At 34.0% G+C, this 14,666-nt stretch overlaps 1 protein-coding gene across 2 annotated transcripts; it reads right to left on the bottom strand.

Annotated features, from left to right (window-relative positions):
* Positions 1–2,829: 2,829 nt before the first annotated feature.
* Positions 2,830–10,032, bottom strand: LOC134727505 (uncharacterized). 2 transcript variants are annotated; one of them, XR_010108759.1, is made up of 3 exons: positions 9,886–10,032; positions 3,466–9,324; positions 2,830–2,904 (listed from the first exon to the last, which is right to left on the bottom strand). XR_010108759.1 is itself a non-coding variant. In XM_063591889.1 (2 exons), the coding sequence occupies exon 2, from the start codon at positions 9,218–9,220 to the stop codon at positions 3,734–3,736; it is 5,487 nt and encodes a 1,828-aa protein (XP_063447959.1). In that variant the 5' UTR covers positions 9,221–9,324; positions 9,886–10,032; the 3' UTR covers positions 2,830–3,733. The 2 variants fall into 2 exon arrangements, 1 of the variants encoding a protein (XP_063447959.1); XM_063591889.1 differs by having other exon boundaries at positions 2,830–9,324.
* Positions 10,033–14,666: the final 4,634 nt, after the last annotated feature.

Here is a 14,666-nt window from a genome sequence, read left to right as displayed (position 1 = left end):
TAAAAAGACCTGTCTCTAATAAAGGAGCAATCTTGCTAGCCGAACTTTTTAGCAATAAAAATTGTACTGGCTTACATAGAATCTTTTTCAAAAGCGCAAATTGATACTTTAACTTTATTTTCGCACAGTCAGACCGCATTTGGTATCTTAACTCTTAATTGGAAAAGTGACAGCTATCATCGAACCATTAGCGAAATCAAAGGAAAAATAAAAAAATTAAACGAACATGGAATTTTAATTAACTTAAACTGGACACCAGGACATGCCAACATAAAAGGAAATGATGAGGCAGACTCCCTGGCAAAAGAAGCTGCTAAAGAAGCAGAAACACTAGCAGTTGATGACATAGTATTTACAAAACAAGATGTAAAAAAGCAGCTAGAAATTCAGTTACAAAACAATGGCAATGCAGATGGCAAAACAGTAATGCTGGACGTCATTATTTCAGATTTCATCCTGAAGTTAAAAATAAAATAAAAAAAGACTTCCCGTTAAAAAAAAATGTACAACATAATCAACAGTTTACGAACAGGTTATTCTAAATTAAATGCATACCAATTTATAATAAACCAGCACATCAACTCGGAAACATGTGATCACTCCAAACAAAAAGAAAATGTTCAACACTACCTTTTTGAATGTGATCTGTATTCAGATGCCAGAGACAAATTATTTCATCAAATCTACTTCATAACAGGACAAATTCCAACAGATTTAGAAAATTTATTAACAATCAATTTGCCAAATGCAGAAAATACCACTCAACTATTAGCGGAGTACATAGAGGAAACAAACCGTTTTAGTGGATAATTTGATACAAATTTCTTTTAAATTTTATTGTTTCATAATTTTTCATGTCATTTCGACTACCTAATTAACCTTTTTTTTTTCACTACATACATTGATTCTATAATATTTTTAAAGCGCCACCTGCAATATCTAAGTACAAAGGAGAAACTACATATGTGATTATAATTTTACAAGAGAGGATAATTTACAAGAGATATTACTCTATCATCACGACATAGATTGAAGATTGAAGCTTCCAATGGCTACGTAAGTTCCCGTTGTCTACCAAAGTTCAGGGATATTAGACAAACTATAAAACCACGTAAACATGACGTTGTTTAGTTAAAAGACATAAATGTTTGAATATAATTTACAATGAATATACAATGGAGGCTAGTTTACTTGTTATTGTATCAGTCCCCAAAGTGAAGGCCAAAAGATGAGCGTCTTCTCATTTCAAATCCTAAGTGTAAATTTCCCTGAACCCGGTGAGTGATGTCATACTTCTAGTTCCTAGGGACAACGAGCCTGGCCGGGCACGTGCAAGTATCAGGCAGTCCCGACAAGAATAATTACTAGTTCATGGCCGGTGTCGACGAAAGAGTTGCGGAACTATAACTAATACTAACTTTAACCAAATTCACCAAATAAATGGGGTAAACAAAGTGACCACCATTATACTCCCCTTCTCTTAATACATTATGTGCCTACATATTAGTCCTAAAATCTATGAGGCATACTGACCAAAATTCCAAATACAGACACATATATTTAGCCACTAATTAATAGATTTACTGTAAATGTCATACAATAATCCTTTAGAAGTATCGATGGTTTATTAAACGATTGTTAACAATTATATTGTACATATAATCATAAGGCATTTGAGTTGTTTACGTTCTTACCAAATATCGATGTTCGTTTCAAGGTTTGAAGCAGCCTTCAATTTATGACGTTTTAATGCGGGCTATCCCGGGAGTACGCGCAGCTGTTTGTGTACCCACAAAAAGACCCCAACGGCTCGGGACAACAGAAAATGTTCCCAATGGAAGTACAATATAATTGTACTTGGTCTAGAACGTCAACCACTACACAATTAATATAAGTTTCAATGCCACCAACTCAACTGAATGGGACACTATCGTTCATTGCATTTAAAAATGATTTCCTCAGCAATGCTAAACGTTGATGGTGTTGGTCCACTTCCTGCCTTGTCCATTTCCTCTCTGGAGTAAGTGATTTCTATTCCTCTCCACGACACAGATGTCTATACTTGTAACTGAATTCTGCTTCACTTCTGAAGCAGACAGCCACTGGACGTTAAGCAACCAACAATCAATCAATCTAAAGCAGACAGCTAGATCATTCACCTCCTCTGATATTTTTCCAGACCTAATTTTTCTTTTGAGTGGTTACTTCAGTGATGAATCCCCTTTCAACAAATACTTCAACTCAAATTAGATTTGCCTCAATTAAGGTGAAGTTAGCTTCGCAATTTCTTTGCGGTGTTTACAGACAATTCAACCATCTTTGTAAAAAGGAAGTGACTATTTTGTGCCTGGTGGGTAACGATTTTACTATTAAAAAAATAAATTCTAAAGATCCACTGCTAAATCTCAGATCACAATCTCTACAAATTTGCAGCAAAATTAAGATCTTTGATTTTTCTACGTTCTCATACCAGGCAGAAAACCTTAGTCGTATTAGGCACAACTTTTGGAACTTTTGGACCTCAATGCTCTTCAACTTTGTACTTGTTTTGGCTTTCGATTTTTTTTTCATCTGAGCTTCACTGGTTAGTCTTGTGTAGACAAAACGCTCGTCTGGAGTATTAAATTTTTAACCTGGTACCTTTTGTTAGCTATTATTCGTTTGTTTCTCTGTTCTGTATATTCTCCCATTTATTTGTATTGTAGTCCTGTCATGTAATGTTGTCATTTTTAATGTAATATTTAACATTGCCATAAAAGCTGGAGGTTTGGCATGGCACAAATCTAGGTTCAACCCTCCATTTTTCTTAAGATGTCCTGTACCAAGTTGTTATGGCTCACAAGAAAGACTAATAAGACGTCAAATTCTTTACTTGATAAACAAACCTCCGGAGAGGGTGAAAAACTGAAAAATACAAAATAAGCAATTCTTACTAACAATTAGCACTACAAAAATTTAGCATAACAGTACACAATAAAGTATCAATACTAAAAACACAATATTTGGTTTTAACAATGTTTAAATAATCTTTTTTTTTCTCTTTGTCAAATGCAATGTTCAATATTCAACTTGTGTTATACAATGACTGTCATAATAGTCTAAGCAAATTCAAAGTTCATAATAGATGTAATAAAATAATTCAGTTACATAAAAAAACAGTAGCACACGTGCTTGTGGTTACAGTAGAAAATAGTCGCCTTTTTTCATGAATCGAAGTGAGCAGTTTACAATAACAAAAACCGCAAATTAAATACTTTTCAAGAGAAAACATCTTAATCAAAGCAAATGAAATACAAATCAGCACACTGGATTTAAGAATTAATGTAAAAAAAAGGTATGATAAACAGTACATGTAAAATGACCGAAAAGAATGTTTGTCAACTGTTTAGGACGACTTAAAAATAGTACACTTGTCAAAAAAGGTTTATACATATATAAAGAAAAATATGCTACATATTAACTTACGCTTTGGTGTCGTGAAGTTACAAATTTCATGAGAAATTGTACAAAATTTTGCTTGAACAAATTTTCCAAACGTGCCGGATATAAAAATAAGTGTATAAATCAAGAAGATAAAAAACAAAGACGTGAACTCCGTTACATTTCCGGAAACACGACACTCCCCTTCTGATTTTTAAAAAAATCACCACAAAAAATACAAAATTTATGCTTATCTAGCAATATACATGTACTGAACAAGAAGATGGTATAAAGTTGCAAAAATAACTGACTGTCATTTTGAATCAGTAAGAACGAGAGGAATGAGTTCAACAATTGGTCTTATGAATGAACTGGGTTTGTTGTCTCTAATAGTTCGAATTTCCACTTTTCGGATTTTCATGTCAGCACTGGGGAAAACTTTTGTTACTATTGCCATCGGCCACTGTGGTCTTGGTAACTCTCGGTCCCTCATGAGAACTATGTCTCCTATATTTAAGTCCTTTATCGGCAATTCCCACTTTTTCCTTACTTGTAGTGTATGTAAATATTCTTTATTCCATTTTGACCAGAATTCACCTGCCAGTCCTTGAACCATCTTCCACTGACTACGTAGCATGTCCTTAGTTCCAAATTGTAGCATAGATTGTTCATCCTGTCCTTTCTTGTGTGTTAAGAGCATAGACGGAGATAATACTTCCGGGTTATCCGGGTCAGTAGAGACAGATACTAACGGCCTTGAATTCACAATAGCACTGACCTCTGCCATTAGAGTAACTAAAATTTCATGTGTGAGTCTATTTTTCTCACGAATGAGCATGCAATCTAAAATCCTTCTGCTCAAGCCTATCATCCTTTCCCATGATCCACCAAAATGTGAAGCATGCGGAGGGTTGAATTTCCATATAGTTCCGTATTGTGATAGCATTGTATCAACAGTGCCTTTTTCAATGAATTCGGCTGTGATTCCTAAATCTTGTATTGCACCAACAAAATTTGTTCCTCTGTCTGATCGAAGAATTTTAACAGATCCTCTGATAGCAATGAAACGTCGATATGCATTGATAAAACTGGCGCTACTCATTTCTTCTATGACTTCAATATGTATCGCTCTTGAAACCAAACATGTGAATAATATTGCCCATCTTTTCTGATTGATTGATGAGCCTCTAGTTTTTCTATGGATGATTTGGTATGGTCCAAATGTATCAATTCCCACAAAGGTAAAAGGAGGTCCTGGAGTGAGTCTATCTTCCGGAAGGTCAGACATCTTTTGTACTTTAAACTGACCTCGCAATTTCTTACATGTGACACATTGTCTGATGATTGTAGAAACTAACCTTTTACTGCCTATAACCCAAAAGCCTCCTGAACGCAAGGCTCCTTCAGTCATGTGTCTTCCTTGATGACATGTCAATTCATGATAGTGACGCGTCAGTAACACAGCTAAATGATGTTTCTTTGGAATAATTATTGGCTGAAGATGTAGCTCAACATTTTTTGCATGTCGTATCCGTCCACCAACTCTAAGAATATTATGTTTGTCTAACACAGGTGAAAGCGACAATAAATTTGATGTAGGAAGTAACTGACCAACAGAACTAATTGCATTGATATCATTTGAAAATGCCTCTGCTTGCACTGTTTTGATGATAAATTGTTCCACTTCTTGTCGAGAAGGTGGACTCTCTTGATGCAACTTTCTAATAAAGGCTTTGAGAAACTGAATAGCTCTCAATAGACTTTTCCAAGATGCAAGCCGAGAAAACCTGCTTGACAATCCTACTTCCTCATTAATGTCAGTTTTACTAGTAACTACAGACGGACGGACTTCTTTATCATCATTTGGGTCGACAAGTGGATACATTTGTTTTCCAATATCTGAATCTTGACTCAAGAATGTTGGTCCCTGTAGATAGACTGAACTGGGTAAATCTAAAGTATTAAGACTTCTTGTTGCTACATCTGCTGGGTTCAGATCAGTTGAAATGTAGCTCCATTGGCTGGGAGAACTTGATGTTCTTATTCGGTTTACTCGGTTGCTCACATAAACATAAAATCTACGTGTTTCATTAGTTAGGTAACCTAAAACAACCTTACTGTCAGTATAAAAATGAAAATAAGTTGAGTCTAATTTGAGTTGTTCTTTCAAAGTATCTGCAATCTCGACTGAAAGGACAGCTGCACATAACTCTAAGCGCGGTATTGTGTGGCCGTGTACTGGCGACACTTTAGCTTTGCCCATCAGAAAGGAGACTTCACTTTCATTTTCACCAAACAATTTCAAATAAGCAACAGATGCTATCGCGTCCTTTGACGCATCACTGAATACATGAACCTCCAAACGAGTAGAGTTTAAAAATGATATGTCTGAATATCTTCGTGGTATTTGTAAGTTTTGAAGATGAACCAATGAGGATACCCAATTTTCCCATCTTAATTTCAAATGATCAGGGAGATCTTCATCCCAATTTGTAGGTCCAGATTCTGACATCATCTCTCGGAGAATTAGTTTTCCATTCATTGTAATTGGAGACGCAAACCCAATAGGGTCAAATATGCTATTAATGACCGACAAGGCACCTCTGCGAGTGTACGGCTTTTTCTCTGAAGACACTTTGAATGTAAATTGATCGACAGAAATGTCCCATGAAAGTCCTAGGCTGCGTTGTACAGGAGGAGTTTCAGATCCAAGGTCCAGGTTTTTGAGGTCCGAAGATAAGTCTTCCGATGGGAAGCTTTGAAGAACATCTTTACTATTTGACACTATTTTATGGAGTCGTAATCCACCACCATCTACAAGAGCCTTTTGAGATCGCTTCATAAGATCAACTGCGGACTCGACATCTGGGCATGACATCAACCCATCATCAACATAAAAGTTGTTATAAACAAAGTCCTGAATGTCATTATCTGCATTTTGCACTGCTCTCCTTAAACAATATGTGGCAACAGAGGGAGAAGGGCTATTCCCAAAAACATGTACAGTCATTCTGTAATCAATAAGAGGGCGATGAACTTCATTGTTTTCATGCCATACAAAACGCAAATAGTCTCTATGTGAATCTGTTACCTTAAAGTTGTAAAACATTTGTTCTACGTCTGCTGTCACTGCTACAGCCTCTTTACGGAATCTAAGTAAAACACCTAATAAATTGTTTGTTAGATCTGGTCCTTTTATTAAGACATCATTCAATGAAGTTCCGCTAAACTTAGCCGACGAATCAAAAACAATTCTCACTTTTCCAGGTTTTTTGGGATGATATACCCCAAAAAAGGGAAGATACCAACATTCATTTCCTATGGGTAGATTTGGTGCCTTCTCAGCATGTTTGTTCACAAACATCTTATTCATGAATTCAAGTATATGCTCTTTTTTGTTAGGGTTCATGCGAAGACTACGTTCCAACGAGTTAACTCTCTGCACTGCTTGTACTCTATTATTAGGCAACATAGGTCTGTCTTTGCGAAACGGAAGAGGTGCAGTCCACCGATTATCTGATCCTTGTTTCACTTGAGAATCCATCAATTCTATAAATAGTTTATCCTCGATTGAAGGTCCAATAGTTTCATCGTAAGGTGTTCTCTCAAAGATAGATTCAGGTTTTACAGTAAAGGCATTTGCACAAGGTTGAAAATGAGAGGTGCGTCCATCTGGCAAAATAAATGTTTTGTTTACAGTTACAGTGTCTGTTCGGTGAATCTGACCGAGACAAGATTCTCCTACGATCACCCACCCTAATGGCAACTTTTGAGCATAGGGTAAGTTGTCACCTCCCAAGCGTTGATCAAGAACGTGATGGGCTTGAATCACATCTCTACCAATAAGTAATTCAATTTTGATATTCTGGTCAATGGGTGGTATGTGCGACGCTATGTTGTTAAGATGTTCATGACTAGCTGCAACTTCTGGTGATGGTATCTCATCACGGTTGTTTGGTATGTCATTGCATTCAATAAGTGATGGAATGTTTATAGAAGTACTATGATCTAAAGCTTCAATTGTATAATGTCTTGCTACTCTACCCATTGTAGATACTTTGCCTGAGCATGATGATAATGTAAAATTTATATGTTCAGCATTCTCATTAAATATATCGAAAAACTTTGATGTACCTAATGAATGAGTACTTTGATCATCTATGATTGCATATACCTTTTGAGCCATGTGTGTTTTATTTTTTGGATAAACATAAATTGGCAAAATCTTAGCGCAAGACTTGCTACTACTCAACGGATTTCCACAAATCTTTGTACAAATAGCTGATACATGTGATAAGTTATCAAGCTCCCCTTCGTGAATCTTCTCACTTTCACAGTCATTTATAGATTGAGAGCCATTATATGGATTTATGTTTTGGTCTTGTTGGTAAATGTGCAAAGCTGTTGGGTGATTTGAACTTTTACAAATATTACAATGTATATTTTCTCTACAGTTTCTTTGCAAATGTTTCTGAAGACTGCAGCAACGAAAGCAAAGCCTGTTTTTCTTTAACAAGTCCATACGTTCAGTCATTGGCTTTTGACGGAAAGCTCTACATTCGTTAAGATCATGATTTGTGCCATGAATAGGACAACCTTGCTTTTCATCTATTGTGTATACATCAGTTTTTCTAGTAGATACACGCAAATTAGATTGCATATTAGCAGGATTAGAAGTTTTATTTGTCTGAGGAGCAAACTGAAAACTGGGATCTGTACGCCATTTTGCCATGTCGTAAGTAAAGTCAACAAAGAATGAGAATGGCGGGTACAACATGTTGTGTCTTTTCTTGTATTTAATAGCTTCTGTTGACCATTTTTCCTGTAAGTTATGAGGAAGACAACTTACGATCTGATTAACGCCAGTTGAGGAGTCATAATAAGCGAGAACTTGTGAATATTGTGGATTGTTTTTAACAAATTGGATTTCACATAAAATGTCATATAGTTCATACAGGCGTTCATAATCTTTGGCAGTATTTGTTAACTTTGGAAAGTTAGCGAGTTTGGTTTTTAAGCATTGCTCAATCAATTCTGGACTTCCATATCGAACATCCAATCGGTCCCAAATTTTGTGTAAGCCACCAACATGATCACTAGCACTGGCAGCTTTGATACTTTCTGCTTGTCTTGCTGAATCTGGACCAAGCCATTTTATGAGAAGATCCAACTCTTCTGAAGGAGTCACACTAAGTTCTTTCATAACATCTTTAAATGTCTCTTTCCAAGATAGGAACTGAAATGGGCTATCATTGTATTTGATAAGTCGTGATAAAACAATATCCTTCCGAGCCATCATCTTTGTGATCAAATTACACAGTTCAATTTGTGAATTATTGTTGTTAACATTAGGAGGCACATATGGTGTAGATGTGTTTGCATATGTGCTAAGTTGTGGAGATTGCTTTTCTGGTGTATTCACTATCGCAATTGGTTTTGTATCTGGTATATGTAGATTTTGAACATATTCTTTTGTTCTTTCTTTTTGAAATTCAGATACAGAGTCTAGATCATCATCCTCTCCTACCATGGACTCATTTTCCAATATTCTGATCTCTGACTCCAACACCTCAGTCTCTTCTTTAATCTGAAGGATACTTAATTCTGCCTCTAGGGCTGCCTTTTGTCTTATAAGATCAGCCTGTTTTGCACTGTATTTAACCTTCGTCTCTAATTGTGCTTTTTTCCTTAATATATCAGATTTACTCGATGAGTGACTGTGATTTGAAACTGAACGACTCGGTTTTATCTGAGTAATGTCTATCTGTTCATGCTGCTTTAGTTCTCGATAGGTTGCCATTGTCACAACTGGTCGAAGCTTTTTCACTGTTATGGCTCACAAGAAAGACTAATAAGACGTCAAATTCTTTACTTGATAAACAAACCTCCGGAGAGGGTGAAAAACTGAAAAATACAAAATAAGCAATTCTTACTAACAATTAGCACTACAAAAATTTAGCATAACAGTACACAATAAAGTATCAATACTAAAAACACAATATTTGGTTTTAACAATGTTTAAATAATCTTTTTTTTTCTCTTTGTCAAATGCAATGTTCAATATTCAACTTGTGTTATACAATGACTGTCATAATAGTCTAAGCAAATTCAAAGTTCATAATAGATGTAATAAAATAATTCAGTTACATAAAAAAACAGTAGCACACGTGCTTGTGGTTACAGTAGAAAATAGTCGCCTTTTTTCATGAATCGAAGTGAGCAGTTTACAATAACAAAAACCGCAAATTAAATACTTTTCAAGAGAAAACATCTTAATCAAAGCAAATGAAATACAAATCAGCACACTGGATTTAAGAATTAATGTAAAAAAAAGGTATGATAAACAGTACATGTAAAATGACCGAAAAGAATGTTTGTCAACTGTTTAGGACGACTTAAAAATAGTACACTTGTCAAAAAAGGTTTATACATATATAAAGAAAAATATGCTACATATTAACTTACGCTTTGGTGTCGTGAAGTTACAAATTTCATGAGAAATTGTACAAAATTTTGCTTGAACAAATTTTCCAAACGTGCCGGATATAAAAATAAGTGTATAAATCAAGAAGATAAAAAACAAAGACGTGAACTCCGTTACATTTCCGGAAACACGACACAAGTCATGAAAATGGCCATTGTTGTAATTTAGTTCGTTTCTGTGTGTGTTACATTTTAATGTTTTGTTTCTGTTTTGTCCTAGTTCTCCTCTTATATTTGATGTGTTTACCTCAGTTTTAGTTTTTAACCCGGATTTGTTTTTTGCTCAGTCAATTTATGAATTTCGTATACTACGGTTGCCTTTATTTACACTACTATTCACCATGCTTAATTGAAAGTTTGACATCACATTTTATTCAACAGAGCTTTTTCTATAAAAGTGGGAATCGAAGATATAAATTTCTTGTGGGTTATGATAATTGTTCTTTTGTGAAGAGCCGTATACTGACTCTATCAGAAAATACATTAAAAATTATTATTAAAATGCTGCACTTTTTAATAGACAATATTTTTATTGAGTTTAAAGAATTGATATTTCAACAAAAAGTCGGTATTCCAAATAATGTATAAGTTTTGCACCCCTTCTGTCCGTCTTGTTTTTGTACTCGTACGAAGCAGAATTCATTCAGAACCCTCTTAAAGACTAATAGAAATAGCAACTTGCAAAATTCTTTAATTTTAATTTAATATATATTGATGATTTTCTATCACTGAATTACCCATATTTCAGTCAGTACTTGTGTAACGGTTTATTTCTTCCTCTGTGATATCTTATCCTGTGGATAATTTGTCTCAGTAAAAATTTTCCAGGCATGTAATTTCACAGGTAGATTTTTTTCAGAGTGAAAATCTATCTGTGTTATGCGGATAGTATGTACCTGTACCAGTATATAATTGCCGTACCATATTTCACAGAATCTTGTGAAAAAGAGTCCTATTAACTGCAATTTAAGTTACACAATCAATATATACCCAACTATAATTATAAAATATTTCACAAAGGTAGATCAAATTTGCATAATTTATCAATCAAAGGGAGGTAATTATTATGAGCAATTTATATTGTAAATTCCTGAATCTATTTCATATTGGATTTTTTTTCTTAAATCTTATTTTTTATATATAAAATATTATAAATCATTTGTAAAAAAAGGTGACTTACAACATGATTAACATTACATGTAATAAGATAGATATATTTCACAGATAGATACTATTCAGCTGTTGAAATTGCTTTGTTCCAATATATGGTTATGCTATGATTTATCTGATCTACATCTTTGACCCCAGACAGAACTATTTGTATAGTTAAAATATCATCATACTCAAATTCTTCCATTACTGTTAACAGTAGTAATGCTGTTATATTTCTACCTTTTCTTTTTTAAGTCATGATATTATTTCACAATTATGATATTTGAAATTACTTCTGGTTTTCTTTCTTATGTTTCATGATAATTTTCTTTATAAAAGAGGGATATTTACTAAATATTTCAGGACATTTTTTCACTGATAATTTGTGAAGTTATTTCCCATTATAGTACAGTTTTGTTTTAACAATTTAGCTTTAATTCAAATACACTATTATTATTTCATAGTATTTGTACAGGTTAAGTTTTTTCGAATAACTATTTAATAATTTAACTACCCAGAAAGAATTTCATGGCGAGCGAAATATTTTCCTCCGGATAAAAAAAAAATAACAAAAACTACTGTGACATTGTTTCCTCAGGATCAAATTTCACCCCAATATAATTTTGACTTACACTTGCATCGCATATATCCCAGTGAACTTGAATAGGGATACAAGTGATTCAAGAAGGACTGATTCATATAATGATCTGTTTCCTCAATATGGACACAGATGGACGACTTCACACTAAAATCAATGACATTGGGATCATATTTACTTCCAAATTACCAATTTTCCATTACCCAGCAGTAACATACCCTTTGCTCTGTCATCTAGTGTTTCCAATTTGTTCACAGTAAAGTGACCTATTATATACAGCAGTGTACTTCTTCCGCAGAATCTGCTCAAACAGAGTTAAGAGAAGGAAACATTATGACTTATACTGATTATAACTATATGTGTCTCAGTATTTTGTACATCCAACATTCATTTATTTATTTTTTATGTTTCTGTTATGGTTTTAGTTGAAAAATGTGTTGTGTTAATGCTTGTTGTCCAAATAATATAAAATTGACTTTCAATACAATCACTATCCTATTCATGAATATGGTTTTTATACCAAGTGTGAATTTGAATTGCTATGAGACGTGTCTCGGTATTTTGTATATTCAACATTCTTGTATTTTTTTTGTATTTTTCTGTTTGATGTTGTCTTTTTCACTCGTGTATGTAACAATGTTTTAGATTTTTAGATTTTAACGAGAGAAATTTATGTATTACTGAAAAACTATAACACCAGGGTTTTCGATATCACAAACTAGTCAAAACATTTACTAAATTTTATCATCGGTATAAGGACATCATTCGTAAATATAGCTCAACATGCAGACTTCTTATAAGTTCAGGTATTTCACATCCAATTTTTTATGGAAATATTCTTTATAAAGCACAAAAATGTCAGTATTCACCTCAGAAACTAACAAAACCTTTAAATAGACTTATCAAGAAGGGATATAGTTACGATACTGTTGTCAGGTCATTAAAGATTGCTTTATTTGGCGTTAATATTGATTCACTTGTGGGGTCTTTGCGTCGGAACTAAACACATTTATTCAAAAACCAGTTGTTGGCTTGACACGGGTTATGTTCTTCTCATATATGTTATGATGGTATGATACTAAACCCCTAACAGGAAGGATTGTGCCCGAGATTCATATGATGAAATCATAGTCTTTCAATCAGTTTAACTGAAGTCTGGAGCTGGCATGTCAGTTAACTGCTAGTAGTCTGTTGTTATTTATGTATTTTTGTCGTTTTGTTTATTTTCTTTGGTTACATCTTCTGACATCAGACTGGGACTTCTCTTGAATTGAATTTTAAATGTGCATTTTGTTATGCATTCACTTTTCTACATTGGCTAGTGGTATAGGGGGAGGGTTGAGATCTCATAAACATGTTTAACCCCGCCGCATTTTTGCGCCAGTCCCAAGTCAGAAGCCTCTGGCCTTTGTTAGTCTTGCATTTTTTTAAATTTTAGTTTCTTGTGTACATTTGGAAATTAGTATGGCGTACATTATCACTGAACTAGTATCTATTTGTTTAGGGGCCAGCTGAAGGACATTTTCGGGTGCAGGCATTTCTCGCTACATTGAAGACCTGTTGGTGACCTTCTGCTGTTATTATTGTTTTTTATATGATCACGTTGTTGTCTCTTTGACACATTCCCCATTTCCATTCTCAATTTTATTTTTGTTTGTAGTCCAAAAAACTATAAAAGTGCCTTTCAATAACAAATATCATTGTAATGTAAATTGTTTGGAAGTGTATTGTGTAAATAGTTATACAAGTTCCAGATTGCATGTTATTGACATATGCACATCACTGTTTTGCATGGGGTTGATGGAATATGTTCAGTTTTCATGTTGTGTCGTCTATTATATTATTTGTTTCTCTGTAATGAATGTTCCTGCCTGTTTTTTTCTGCAATATATTTCTGTCACCTCCTGTTTTTTAACGATATTTTATAACATTGTCATAAAGCAGTATGTTTAGCTAGCCATAATATAAGGATTAACCCACCATTTCTATTCAAATGTCCTGTACCAAGTCAGGAAGAGTTTTTGTAACATCTTATAAATTAAGTCTCAAATGAAAAATCGCTATAATAAATGCACCCAATAATTTCTAAATTTACAGTAGTTTGTTTTATAGGTGTTGTCAGTGCTTCTTTGTTGCACTTCGGTGTTCCTGTTGTTCCATTGTTTTCCTCTGTAAATGTGTTTCCCTCGGTTTTAGTTTGTAACATAACTTTGGAACACCTGTATATACTGTTACCTTTTATATAATGCACATGTCTGAAAAGTTCGAACTATGTGTGCACAGAAATGCAAATTAAAAGATACAAATAAATGACATAAATATGTCTTTTATTGTCAAAATTTCGACTTTGTATAAAACTGAAATCTGTGTTCATACTAGGGTTAGATGCTTCTTGTGTCTGTTTCTAAAGCAAATGTTCATTGGCATGTCAATGTTTAATTTTATTCCTGCTTCGAGAAATTTATTAAACTGGACACAACAATTTTACACCTCAACAATGAAGAGAGTACAAGTGTTGCCATTGGTTGAGAATGGTGTCATCAATAAGGGCAGGACTTTTATCTATCAGCAGATGGCACATCATTGTAATCACAAATGTTGGTTTAATCACCAAGGGTGGAGAGGGAACTGGATCATAATCCTGTGCTAGAGAGGATAAAATATGATGGATTTTCACAGAAATCTGGTGTTACATGTCAGGTCAACAAATCGTGAAAATAGTTTGCTCACTAGTTCTCATCAAATTCCAAATCAAAAAATTTGATCAAGGCATTGATTATGCATACCAGTATCTGCAACAATAATGTTTAAACTGCAAATAATTGGGGATTTTGTTGTAACATGTGAACAGCGAAATTAAATCATCAACGAAAAACAAATTTTCCTAGTCTTATTATCAGACTTTGGCGAAACCAATAATTCAAATATCCAAAAATACAAATTTTCCTATCCACCAAAATTGGTACCCAAGAAAATCTACAGTACCTTCCACTAGTCCTAAAGAGATATTAAA

Source organism: Mytilus trossulus, chromosome 1 (assembly GCF_036588685.1).
Source record: "Mytilus trossulus isolate FHL-02 chromosome 1, PNRI_Mtr1.1.1.hap1, whole genome shotgun sequence".
Taxonomy (NCBI): Eukaryota; Metazoa; Mollusca; class Bivalvia; order Mytilida; family Mytilidae; genus Mytilus; species Mytilus trossulus.
This window is presented reverse-complemented; position numbering and strand designations above follow the sequence as displayed.